At 35.0% G+C, this 14,301-nt stretch overlaps 1 protein-coding gene across 3 annotated transcripts in view; it reads right to left on the reverse strand.

Annotated features, from left to right (window-relative positions):
- The window catches only part of CADM2 (cell adhesion molecule 2), a 1,045,186-nt gene that overhangs the window by 229,416 nt on the left and 801,469 nt on the right, over positions 1-14,301 (reverse strand). For all 3 annotated transcript variants that reach the window (XM_059921362.1, XM_059921361.1, XM_059921360.1), the window contains exon 2: positions 9,103-9,252. In XM_059921362.1, coding sequence (XP_059777345.1) covers positions 9,103-9,252 — 150 coding nt within the window. The remainder of the gene's footprint in view (positions 1-9,102; positions 9,253-14,301) is intronic.

Genomic DNA, 14,301 nt, shown 5'->3' on the forward strand with positions numbered 1-14,301 from the left:
AATATTACAGACGAATCACTCAGCATTCCCACTACCCCATTTCCCATTTGTACTTGAGTCCACCTACTAGTCTCAACATAAATAGTCATAAAACCAGAAGACTTAATTCTTACAAACACCCACACTTCAGTACTAAAATAACACTGCCTCCTACATTTCACAGTGCTACAAAATGCTCATTTACTGCTGTTTCCAAGGATCACTCACAAGAGCCTTCTGGGGCTAAAGAAATAATAAATTAAGGAAAGCAGAGTACTTTAATTTATAACTCTTCATGCTCACACAATATAAAACAATACATTAAAAATATTTTTTCAGGAAAAGGTATTTCTAAATTGTATTATTTTGTCTGAATAGTGGAGAAATGTCACCTGAAGAGGCATGGAGGAAGAGAAACACTCAATATTTATAAACACAGGACATAACTAAAATAATTGAAGAAAACCAAGTGAATTGAAAAGATCATACTCATTAAATTTTTAACCATAATAAATTAATAGTTTAATAGTATTTTAATTAGTATTACCATTCATGAATGACCATATGTGTTTTTATTCCTCCCTTTTGGTACTTAGACCAATATTTCCAAGTTACTTATAAAAAAAACTCCTTGGGATTAAAGAGAGGCTGCACTTATTAGGGGTACCCAAGTAATAATATTTAAATGAGGTTTCTTATTCATTTTGTACTTAATGCTACCATTATTTTCATAAAACATATTCTATCAAGACAGAAAAATATTCTGCCTAGATTCTATATTTGAGCCTATTGAGCGGGGCCGTCGTCGAATGTAGAGGATGTAAATTATAGTGATTGCTGGACTCAGTGGCCACGCACCCCTAGTTATACCTTAAAGCACAGTAGAGGCATCTAGTATAAGCTGAACCAATTCATTTCTCTCCTGGGAATTTAAAACTAGAACAGAGAAATGCAGTGGACTCTAAGTTTTGGAGTAGAATGACATTTATGTCAGTGTTCTAGGGCTAAGTTTGCATCAGCCTCAAACAAAAAAAATAGCACCATTTCTACAATATAGATTCACCATAGGGGGATATGACTCTCTCAAAGTCTGACGTAAAATATTTTAAAAAATACAAAATGGGAAAAACGCACTAAAAAATTAAATAGTAAAACTTTAAACACTGTTTTATCTAAAATAGAATTATATTGGTATGAATCAAAATTACGTAGTTTTAAATATAATTAAACTTATACATTATAGACAGTATTTTTTGATACTGTTAAGATTTTCTTATACTTACTAAGGAACTATAATGCTAATGCTATTTTGAAACTTACTTTAAAAATGTTAGAATATCTTAAATTCTCCACGGTCTCTCTGCTGATCCTGATTAAAAGGCTATTCAACATAGAGACCATATCAGTATGTCACAAGGAAATCAGGTCCCTGTACAGTACACTGTTACTTCATATATTAGACAAATAGCACATAATAGTTTATTTACAATTGTTTCTTTAAAAAATAATTTTATCAAAAAAGGTATGTTTTCGGTCATGTATATTTTCTTTTTTTTTTTTAACATCTTTATTGGAATATGATTGCTTTACAATGGTGTGTTAGTTTCTGCTTTATGGTCATGTATATTTTCAAGTCAGGTTTTTTCCTAGATTCATATAGGATATTTTTATCAATTATTTGGGCATGTTGTATCCTCTACAATGAGGCTTATTATACAACAAGTAGAATTACATTTATCTACCTGTAAAATACTTGATCCAATACTGTTCCTCTATACCCTCCACCATTCCAATGTATAGATGATATATGACAACTTGCCACTTAAGGGCAAAATTCATGTTTTATTTATTTTAGTGGCCCCAATGCCCAGCATAATTCCTGGGACATAGCAATATTTCACTAATATTCACAGAATTGAACTGAAATTGTGACTTGGAAATCTTTTAAATATCAAATATGCTTAGATATTTATATATTAAGAACATTTACTTAGTGACGCCTGTTATCTTTAATGACTAATAATTCCCACTGAGGATATGAAATATCACAAAAGCTATCAAGGCAACTACCCAGAAGTTGGTTGGTCATTGCTTACTTTTTTTCTTTTTTATTGTTTTGGGAGATGGAAATAGATGGCACAATGGTGTTGACCATCCACCCAGTCTGGCTCTAGCCATCATCCCACTTCTTCTGCCATGACCATAAAAAGTGGTATTCTCCAGATGGCTTAAAATCATTGAAATAATTGCTGATTATGTGCTGACTCTGTATGTCTTACCAACATACAAACATATTTATAATATATGTATCCAGAGACATATATGATTGGAAGATAAAAGAAATCAAATTTTAATCAGGACAAGCTGTCTTTCAAGTAGCTCTATTCAACACAGAATAGACTCCTCAAAAATCAATGAGCTACAATAACTGCAAACCACCTGGTGCAGTGTCTATCACACAGTAGATGGTCAGCAAATATTTACTGAATGAAAGACTGAATAAATATATAAGTTAATGATCAGAAAGTAGAATAAAATAGCTCCGTGTTATAGAAATAACTTTTCTCTTTATGGGGTTTTGCTAAAAAAAAAAAAAAAAAAAAAAAAAACGCTAGTGAACAGCAATGTGCAATAACTAAAAGGACTTAATTCAAGAATTTGGTCATTTTCACAGAGGTATTTGATTTATTTGCAGTAAATTTTGTTTTTATTTTTAAATTAAAACATTACAGGGAATTCCCTGGCGGTCCAGTGGTTAGGACTCCGCACTTTCACTGCTGAGGGAGTGAGTTCAATCCCTGGTCTGGGAACTAAGATCCCACAGGCTGCGCAGCATGGCCAAAAAAAAATACAAAAAATATTGTAAAAAGTAGTAATGTTAGTGAAACCTAGCCTCTCTAAAATATAATATCAAGTATGCAAGTTATGCTGAATTCTAAAATGTTCAAACACTAAAATTTGCTGATCGTGTTCAGACACATATTTGTAGCTTTGAATGTCAAAGTTCCAAATCCTGACACTGTTATAGATACCACATAATGAATATAGTTTATAGTGTACATGATTATCTTTATGTTTTTCCTAAAGTTGTTGGACTTTAAACTAGCATAAAGAGATAAAGGTAGTAATCATATAATGTACAACTGAAAATTTTGCTTATGCTTAGTGAGAATTTACAATAATGGCTTTATCATTAGCAGATTAAGTGAAAGCAAGTTATTTCTTTAGGAAATCTAATAGCACACAGTTTAACATATATGTTAAATTTGAGGAATATAACATTGAAAAAAAGTAATGTGTTTTGGAAACGTGCTGCATTGTTGCAACTTATTTCTCCCAAAAAGAAGCAATTCAATGGAAGGTAGTTGTGAACATAGAGTGACACAAGGTTTTTGATAGAAATTATCTTTACTGAAAATTGGACAGGGAGAAATATCTATTTATGCTTGGTAAGTTGTGCTGGTTACTTTCTGCTTACCATTCCAGATCCATTATCTTCCCTGCTCTTTGCCCTGGGAGACTAAACTACCTAGGATTCCTTGACCTATGGTTTCCATTTGGGCTCAGCCCATGGAAGTCATTGATAAGAGATCAAAAGGTAAGAGGAAAAAGAAGTCAATTTACATATTTCCACACATCCTTCTTCCTAACCAGTCTCAGCTTCTAATCAGAAGTCTTCTTCCAAAACTTAGCTTTAGTTCCCTCTGTCACCCTTTCAGAGGCAAGGATGGTTTCCCACTGCTGCTGGCTCCTGGGTGCTGCATTATCTTGACATGTTTCCTTAATTATGCCTGTACACCTATAAATAGTGTGTTCATACTTCATTAACTCGAGTGTATCATTTATTTCCTAATGGGAACCTGATTCCTACTCATTTAATATGGATGCATTTGCTAGCAAATCTGTTATTACAATAAAAATGAAATTATTAAAATATGAGATGTGTTCAGGAGATCTATCATTGAGACGGTGACTTTGGAGTAAAGACCGTAAAGAAGTGATACTTTCCACGAGAAATGTAAAAAACAACAAAAATCCAAAAAGCAATAAAATGAAGTCCTTATCAGAATGATATAGCATGAAGTGAATTAGGCTTGTCTTAAGAAAACTTGGGTCTCATCATCATTTTGTCACTTACTACTCAAGTCATTCAAACCTGCAAACCTCGGTTTCTTCATATACAAAATGGGAATACCGACCATACAGGGTTGTTGTGAATCACAATGAGAAAAGGTAACCATGTTGAAGTTATTTAAAAATTATAGAGTATTAAGTTGTCATCACTTATTTCACGTCTTTAGTGTAACTTATACATGATTTATTTATTATTTTTTTTAAGAAAGCAAAAAGAAGGGTAATATTGACCACTTTAACACCTGCTTTATTGAGTTAATCTTTACTATTTTAAAGGCTGTCACACTGATTGAAACTAGTTGTGGAGAAAGAAACTGTCAGGTGGCACTGGCTGGCATGGAGCCAAGAGAACTTGTACCTCCATTTCAGGTTCACCTCATTTTTCTTCTCTTTATCACTGCTTGTCCTAGGACACGTTATTCATGTTCCTCCTCTCCCATCATCCCCAGTATTAATGTAAAATTATCAGCAGAATAATTGGATAATTAACACCAGCGGGTTTTTTTTTTTGGCTATGCTCTTAATAAAATTTTATTTTCATTCCTTCAGGAATAAAATTTCCTTCAAGAAATTCTTGAGAATCATTGAAGCATAATGCAAAAAAGCAAAACTACTATAAAGTAGTAGTATCACAAAATGTTATGTATTTTACATTTTTATACAAAAACACATACAAGCACACAGAGATACGTCTGTTAAATGCATATACTATGCACTCCTGGAGATGTTTGTACAAAGTATTTTCTGTCAATAATAGGAAGGAATTGAAGTGTTCTTTCCTGAGCATTAAGTGATCAGATTGTACTACTTCAATTGTTTTTTCCCACACCTGCAGAGAAACAAACACAATGACCTAATTGATTTTTTAAAAATTTCTATTGCCAAATACCACACAGCATTCATGTGGTGTTTCAGTGAACTTGACTCCCTACTCTCCCTGCCTCCCTATACCCACTCTATCCCAAGCGCTTACCTACTATTTATAACAGATACGGTAAAATTTGTGTAAAAAGAAAGAGAAGAGGGCCATAACAAGTGGCTACATTTGCTCTAGGTCCCTCTGACCCATAAGAACCTGTAAATTTTCCTCTTGATTTTTATTTTCTATTTAGATTTGTAGTTTCTTAAGTGTTACAGAAAAAGTCTTCATACAAAAACTTTGCAGAAATGAAATGGGAGTTGTAATTGAATATCTACTTCATAGGTTAATGATTTCTGGTTTTCAGGTGCAAAGTAGAGAAATTGTTAAAAATGCAATTCTGATCCAAAGACTAGAACATCTGATTTGGTGGGATATTGATGAGCCCCTTTTATTTCTCTGCCAGTTGGTGTCAGAAGCAGAATTAGAAGTCAGATCTGACTCCCTGTCTCTAGGCTACAATGTCGCCATTAAATCTGTGAAATTTAAACAGTAAAATTTCATTTATTGAATATTTGATACATTTTAATGATGACTTGGGGTTTTCTCCGTTGGAAAATGCATATTCTACAGCCAAGGCTGGAATTGGACAAGGTCTATTTTGGCATCTAAAGAGTGAGTCATCATCTAGAACTGTGCTTTCCAAAATAGTAACCACACATCGCTTTTGAGTAACTTGAAATACGGCTAGTGTGACTAAAAAACCAAATTTTTAATTATTTTAAAATTAACTTAAGTATCCACACATGACTGCTGGCTACAGAACTGTTCTGCAGATATAGCACATTGCCATCGTCACAGCAAGTCCTATTGGGCAGTGCTGACTATAAAGTATCCCTCTGTCTTACTGTATATACACCTTCAACAGTTTGAAAATAACTGCTGCTCTTTAACTAAAAGGCAGCTGCCAAGATCAAAGGCAGAGGCCACTTGGGTTATATTTAAAGTGACCTGGTGCCCGGACGCCTTTGTTCTCAGGGGCATTCTAGTTAAAACTAACATAGGCCAACCTGGATTCCAATCCCTTCATTACCAGTCATTCGCTGAACATCTGTGGACAAATTTTCCTTGAGTGTTTGACTCGCAATTTCTCCGGTTGTAAATGGGGAAAGCTACTGATCGCATTAGATGTGCTCAAGGTAGCAAAAGCCTGAATTCACTGCCCTCCTCTTTATTTCACCTGAATAAAAAAATATTACAATATTAGCTTCACTTTAGCCAGTTACCCCCAGACACCTATCTCCCTTGTGAAGAAATTTCTGAATATTCACATATAACCTCCTTGAGAGAAATTCCTAGGAAAAGGGGTTCCGCTTAAGCCTCCTTTAGCTGATCATCAACTGCCCACTCACAGCATGCTTTTGTTTCGCTAATAATTCCAAGTAAACAACAAAGGCTTTTCCAGTTCTAGTTAAACCAATGGGCCACCATCCTGAGATACTTGTTCAGCCCTTACAGCCAAAACCCTCAGAGACCTGGGTCTCCAGAGAGCATGAAAGGCTACTCAGAATGCCGTTTGGGACTCCTAGTGGCAGCAGTAATATCAATGAGAAGCACCTGTTTTGTTGTTCTGGCTAGCTCGCTCCCTCCCTCCCTCCCTCCTTCCTTCCTTGCTTCTCATTACTCTATGTCGGTACAAAAATTAAAGTTCAGGGGCACAGAACTCTGGTGAGAACTGACTTGCTAAACTCAAAGCTTCTCAACCTCAGCTGTATTTTACAATCATTTGAGATGCAATTAAAACACTGTGATACTGCATATGCCTGAAAGATTCTGTTTGGAAAGCTCCTGAGAACAACTGGCAACGTAATCTGAGGTAGAAATAAGAACAGAGCCATGGATAAAGCTGTTAACAGTAGCAGCCACCTGTAGAAGCTGGTGCAATCAGTGACACAGACAACCCTTTCGTTTTCTCTATTGTTCTCCTGAGCAGTTGTCACTTGCACAACACGTAAGGGTTACTCTAGTGACGTTAACTCACACTTAGCCTCTGCACTTAGGCTCTGGCACAATTTAGCACGTTTGTTTGCTTGAGATAAGCCTTAGGATTGTGGAGGGCTAGGCAGGTAAATGCAGAGAAAAAGACAGTATGGGGAAAATTGTGATATGAAATCTTTAAAATAAAATGCTTTTATTTTCAAATAAAATACTAGATTTGCAAAGAATTTGTTTCCAGAAAGCCCCTCTTTTCTGAAGGATAATCATGGTGAGAAAAACCCATCATGTTATATCTGGGATATTTAGCAATATCCCTGTATCTTTACACTGCTACAAAATACTAGATACATCTAATCATATGAATTGTTGAAGCATTTGCTTTATTTCATTTTTTCTTTCCTTATTGCCTTAACAGGTTAGAGTTATGTTGTAAAAAGCTAGTCTCTGTGTGTGTGTGTGTTTGTGTGTGTATAGTATAACAGGTTTCTATTTTTGATATTAGACTTTTTCTAATTCTATTGTGGTTCTAATCACCAGTTGCAACAGAATAACGAGAAGTATTGAATAAAGAAACCTTTCATAAATGGCAAACTAACATGTTTGTTCCTTCACAAGTCCCTGGTTTGGTTCCTTGTGATGTAGTGGAAGGGATCCTTGACAGTGATGTCCCTCAAATGCAAGGGTTTGAAAATAAAAGCATTTTTTTTTAAAGATTTCATATCACGATTTTCCCATACTGTCTTTTTGTCTGCATTTACCTGCCTAGCCCTCCTCAATCCTAAGGCTTATCTCAAGCAAACAAACGTGCTAAATTGTGCCAGAGCCTAAGTGCAGAAGCTTAGCGTGAGTTAGCATGACTAGAGTAACCTGTACGTGTTGTGCAAGTGACAACTGCTCAGGAGAACAATAGAGAAAATGAAAGGGTTGTCGGTGTCACTGATTGCACCAGCTTCTACAGGTGGCTGCTACTGTTAACAGCTTTATCCATGGCTCTGTTCTTATTTCTACCACAGATTACGTTGCCAGTTGTTCTCAGGAGCTTTCCAAACAGAATCTTTCAGGTATATGCAGTATCACAGTGTTTTAATTGCATCGCAAATGATTGTAAAATACAGCTGAGGTTGAGAAGCTTTGGGTTTAGCAAGTCAGTTCTCACAAGAGTTCTGTATCCCTGAGCTTTAATTTTTGTACCGACATAGAGTAATGAGAAGGAAGGAAGGAAGCGAAGGAGGGAGGGAGGGAGGGAGGGAGGGAGCTAGCCAGAACAACAAATGCTAGCATTCCTAACTCTCTGTCATAGTTAAGTTTATGTGTCAACTAATTAGGCCACAGGATTAAGACCATGCTGAATAGCTATTATACAGATATTTATATCCTATATAATTTAAACTTATCTAAAGCAACAGCTCCATATTTTCACTACAGTTTATGAACTCATTTTCTCCCAGTGTTTATAACAATGGATGACGGCTTAGAAATTCAGTATACATTTTTAGTTGTTTGCTTGAATTATATAACATAAATTGCCTTAGTTCTCTAAAAATGTTTAATCAAAATCTACCATCCAATTAGAAAGCCCAGTTAATCACTGAAGTCCAACTCAACTTGTAAATACAGCTTCTCACTTAATTTCAGTTTATTTTGGAAACATGGAGTAACTTAAACTTATTATTGGAATCATTTCTGTAATTCTTACTTTTAAACTGAATTCATGAGAAAGCACAGAACTTTCCAAAATCATAAAGTATCTTCTAAATATTTTAACTAAGATTAATAAAAATAACATCCTATTGCCAGGAGTGAGTGAGGGAAAAAATATTCAATCTATACGAAAGGCATCTACAAGAAAACAAAATCATGTGGTATCTTGAGAGAAGATAATTGTTAAGAGAAGGCATAAAACTATTTTTGAAACAGAATTAGAACTGTTTATTTTATTAAAAAGTTGACATAGGTTATCTTTAGTGTTTATGACTTGCAAACTAAAGTATTTAATATTTAACATGTTTAAATACAAGCAGCAGCAGTTTGGTAATCAAAAGGAATAATTTGAATCATCTCAGAAAAATAAATTCATTATAATTAGGATATTTTAGAATATGATTAAAACATTTAAAAGAAAATGTATTCACCTTTCTTGTCATCAAAGTACAGAGTCTGTTGAGCTGGATTTGACCACTGGAGGGAGGTGTTATCATTTTGATCAACCCTGCAGGTCAAAATTGCAGTTCCGCCTTCAACAACTGTTACGTTCTGTGTGAGTGGAAACTGTCCTTGGCTGCCTAAAAGGGGATTAAAGAAAAGATTGATTAAAAGAAAGTTCTAAAATGATTATCTTCCCAAGAGTTATATGGACTTAACTCCTCATTCCAAGTAAAATTTAAACCAACCAAACAACAGCAAAACTATATATTACAAAAAGGCAAAAAATAATTGAAAACACTTAATCAGAAGACAACAATTTGAGATACCATTAGGATTCCTTTACATTCCCTCACATGCTCCAGAAAAGCTTCTTCTCCTCCTAGGCACACATGAAGATTTATATTTAAATTGTAACATGATTATCATTAATTTCCCTTGGCCTTGCATTAATTATATGGTGCTAGACCTGGTTATCTTTGAAGATAATAATTTTGGATGAACTGAACTCTTTAAAAGCGGCAGAAGAAACAGGTAAAATAGTTTCCTTGTAGCTTTTATAATCCTGAATAAAGCCTATAAAATATGGATACTAGAACTTTAGATTTAATTTCTGATAGAAGAAATAAAAAAAGAATCCTATTTCACCAGGGTTTCTTGTAGACGTAGCTGTTTTTAGAAATACAAAATGTGCTGGAGAAAACAATGTAAGTATTCTTCAAAAAGTGTTCATCTTATAGAATATCCATCAAAATCTTAAAGTGATTACTCTAGCCCAGGAGATAGAGACAATATTCTTTTTTGTTCCTTTCTGTAGTTTGCTGATGTTTTTTCCAATGAATATATATTTCTTTTATAATCAAGGAAAAACGTATCTATAAATGACCATTGTCAATTTGGATATCATTAGAATGTAATCAATTCTATTTTCCTAAGTGTCATACTAATTTATTAAGGTAATAATTCATGTAATAACATTACTTAGTAAAAGCACTTCTAATAGTTAAAACAAAATTCTTGCACACAGAAACATAATACGTAAATTTCACTGCAGCAAGATGATCTGGAGATGAACTCTGCCAAGTCTGGTAACAATTATCAACATGGGTAAAAAAAATGACTTTCTAAAGCCAGGTTAAAATACTATTATGGGAGCAAGGTACTTTATTAAGTCAAGGATAATTTACATATGCAAGAACATTATGATAACTTAATCACACCCATGAAATATATTTTCCTTTTCTTCTTTAGTTTTGTAATGATTCTGTCATTACTACAAGCACCACCTGAGGTTATGCTGGAGCTATTGACATAAAGAATCTTATTACCAAGAAGCCCATTGATTGGCACCATAAGAGAGAGAAGAGCCTGAAGGGGAAAGTTTCTTTCCAGACCTAAATGACACAAGCACAGAGGTTCATGACCACGTTATATAATTAAGCCTATCAAGTATAAAAATCTGCTATCAGTAGCTTTGTCTCCTCCATACCAACCTCTTAGAGTCACTATGGCAACTCCCCAGGATATCTCCCTGTAATCTTTAGGGTGGAGTTTTGAAATTGAGGTTAGGCAATGTCTGGAATAAACTCTTTGATAGTTGACTTGAAAGTCAATGGGAGCCAGAATGGGATGTGTTTTGCCTTCAGCTCAGAGGTGACCTCTAGCAGGGAAACATGGAGAACTATCAATCTTGTGAAGTGAGTTGAGGTGAAAAACCACATCAGAGAAAACATGAGCTAAAACAGAAAGAAGGAGTAATTACCAAAGATATCAGATTAGCAGCTCATAAATATGAAGCTCAGAATGTTTTTAAGATACTTTGCTTAGGTGCCCAGTCATTGACATAATGCATAAACTGAGCAATCTAGGGGAGGAGGGGATCCTTTAAGTAATAAAAAGCACATAACTGCTAATAAATACACATAGTTCATCCCAGATGACAATTTGACTATCAACTGGTACATAAATAATACTGTCTGCTTCTTTAAAGTGGAAAAAGAGCAGTGATGCTTGCAACAATTTCATCCACTACATTTGCAAAATAATTTTCAAAACATCCCCATAAGAAAATATTATCCTTCTCATTTCACAGATGGGTAAACTGACACTGAGTGGTTAAGTGATTTTTCCATGGTGAAACAGAGTCAATGAACCAGTTGGAGTTTGTTCTGAAATTTCAACCTTTTATTCTTATTTTTCCACAAAGGCTGCTGGGTCATATCACTATTTGTTTAAATGTGAATTAGAAAACAATGAAAGGAAAAAAAAAAAAAAGAGTACTCTTTCAAAAATGAAACTTTGAATTCATACCTAGCTGAACTATGTCCTCATAAATTTCAACATTAAAATCAAATAAGGGAAGATATCAATGTTAACTGCCCTTAAATATCTTATCCTATTTAGAACTTACATTTGATAATTATTTCTGTCTTTCCTTATTGGCCTATAGAAGAAACTAATATTTGTTACAGTGTTCTACATTCCAGGGACTCTACAGACACTAGCACACCTAGACTTTGTCCTTCCAGGTAGGCGATTAGGACAGCTTCCCTCCATCTTCTCCGCACATGGATTCTGACTTCAGTTCCCTGGGACCTTGCAGCCTAAAATCCCTGCAGTCAAATAATTTAGTTTTTCCCAATAAAGAGCAAACTCATATGGAGAATTTACTAATCCTGAATACCCTTAGGATATGTGGTTTCCAAAATCAATTCAAAAGCCAGTGTTGTAGGCAGTCAAACTTCTTCTCAAAGCTTTGAACTGCCTTTTACTTCTGGTTTTAACCTGGAGACAGCATCAAGTGAGCTTCTACTTTTCTCTTTTAACTCCTCCTGGCTCAAAGTTGACAGGTTGTCATTTAATTTAATCTCAGAGAGTCTTTCTAAAGACATTACTAATTTTTCCAATTAGAAAAATTAGTATGTTACAAAGTTAAGGATTCAACCTCAATGTATTCATCAAAAAAGTATTTTGGGGGCCCTACTACATGCCTTGCCTTGTATGAATCAACATCTGAAAGATGCACAGAAGAAGAGAAACTTGCTAAGGAGTTTCTGCAAAATAATCAGAAACTAGGATAGAGTATGATGGCAAGGGAGAAGGCAGTCTAGGTGTGGTATAGTATCCATCTTGTTTACCATCAACAAGAATTTCTAAAATGCACTGATCATATCATTGAGGCTTATTTAATTTTTATTTTTATTTTTTTGAGGTTCTTAGTCTTTTAGTTTTTTTAATTTTTTTTTAGTTTGTTAACATCTTTATTGGAGTATAACTGCTTTACAATGGTGTGTTGGTTTCTGCTTTATAACAAAGTGAATCAGCTGTACATATACATATATCCCCATATCTCCTCCCTCTTGTGTCTCCCTCCAACCCTCCCTATCCCACCCCTCTAAGTGGTCACAAAGCACCAAGCTGATCTCCCTGTGCTATGCGGCTGCCTCCCACTAGCTATCTATTTTACATTTGGTAGTGTATATATGTCCATGCCACTCTCTCACTTCATCCCAGCTTACCCTTCGCCCCTCCCCGTGTCCTCAAGTCCATTCTCTACGTCTGTGTCTTTATACCTGTCCTGCCCCTAGGTTCTTCAGAACCTTTTTTTTTTTTTTAGATTCCATATATATGTGTTAGCATATGGTATTTGTTTTTCTCTTTCTGACTTACTTCATTCTGTATGACAGACTCTAGGTCCATCCACCTCACTACAAATAACTCAATTTCATTTCTTTTTATGGCTGAGTAATATTCCATTGTATGTATGTGCCATATCTTCTTTATCCATTCATCTGTTGATGGACACATAGGTTGCTTCCATGTCCTGGCTATTGTAAATAGAGCTGCAATGAACATTGTGGTAAATGACTCTTTTTGAATTATGGTTTTCTCAGGGTACATGTCCAGTAGTGGGACTGCTGGGTCATATGGTAGCTCTCTTTTTAGTTTTTTAAGGAACCTCCATACTGTTCTCCATAGTGGCTGTATCAATTTACATTCCCACCAACAGTGCAAGAGGGTTCCCTTTTCTCCACACCCTCTCCAGCATTTACTGTTTGTAGATTTTTTGATGATGGCCATTCTGACTGGTGTGAGGTGATACCCCATTGTAGTTCTGATTTGCATTTCTCTAATGATTAGTGATGTTGAGCATCCTTTCATGTGTTTGTTGGCAATCTGTATATCTTCTTTGGAGAAATGTCTATTTAGGTCTCTGCCCATTTTTGGATTGGGTTGTTTGTTTTTTTGATATTAAGCTGCATGAGCTGCTTGTACATTTTAGAGATTAATCTTTTGTCAGTTGCTTCATTTGCAAATATTTTCTCCCATTCTGAGGGTTGCCTTTTCATCTTGTTTATGGTTTCCTTTGCTGTGTAAAAGATTTTAAGTTTCATTAGGTCCCACTTGTTTATTTTTGTTTTTATTTCCATTTCTCTAGGAGCTGGGTCAAAAAGGATCTTGCTGTGATTTACGTCACAGAGTGTTCTTCCTATGTTTTCCTCTAAGAGTTTTCTAGTGTCTGGCCTTAACATTTTGGTCTTTAATCCATTTTGAGTTTATTTTTGTGTATGGTCTTAGGGAGTGTTCTAATTTCATTCTTTTACATGTAGCTGTCCAGTTTTCCCAGCACCACTTATTGAAGAGGCTGTCTTTTCTCTATTGTATATTCTTGCCTCCTTTATACAAAATAAGGTGACCATATGTGCGTGGGTTTATCTCTGGGCTTTCTATCCTGTTCCATTGATCTATATTTCTGTTTTTCTGCCAGTACCATACTGTCTTGATTGCTGTAGCTTTGTAGTATAGTCTGAAGTCTGGAAGCCTAATTCTTCCAGCTCCGTTTTTCTTTCTCAAGATTGCTTTGGCTATTTGGGGTCTTTTGTGTTTCCATACAAATTGTGAAATTTTTTGTTCTTGTTCTGTGAAAAATGCCATTGGTAGCTTGATAGGGATTGCATTGAATCTGTAGGTTGCTTTCGGTAGTATAGTCATTTTCACAATGTTGATTCTTCCAATCCAAGAACATGGTATACCTCTCCATCTGTTTGTATCATCTTTAGTTTCTTTCATCAGTGTCTTATAGTTTTCTGCATACAGGTCTTTTGTCCCCTTAGGTAGGTTTATTCCTAGGTATTTCATTCTTTTTGTTGCAATTTTAAAAAGATCCTTCCTCTGGCTAAGCTCACCGC

The sequence above is a fragment of the Balaenoptera ricei genome, chromosome 4, assembly GCF_028023285.1.
Source record: "Balaenoptera ricei isolate mBalRic1 chromosome 4, mBalRic1.hap2, whole genome shotgun sequence".
Lineage (NCBI taxonomy): Eukaryota > Metazoa > Chordata > Mammalia > Artiodactyla > Balaenopteridae > Balaenoptera > Balaenoptera ricei.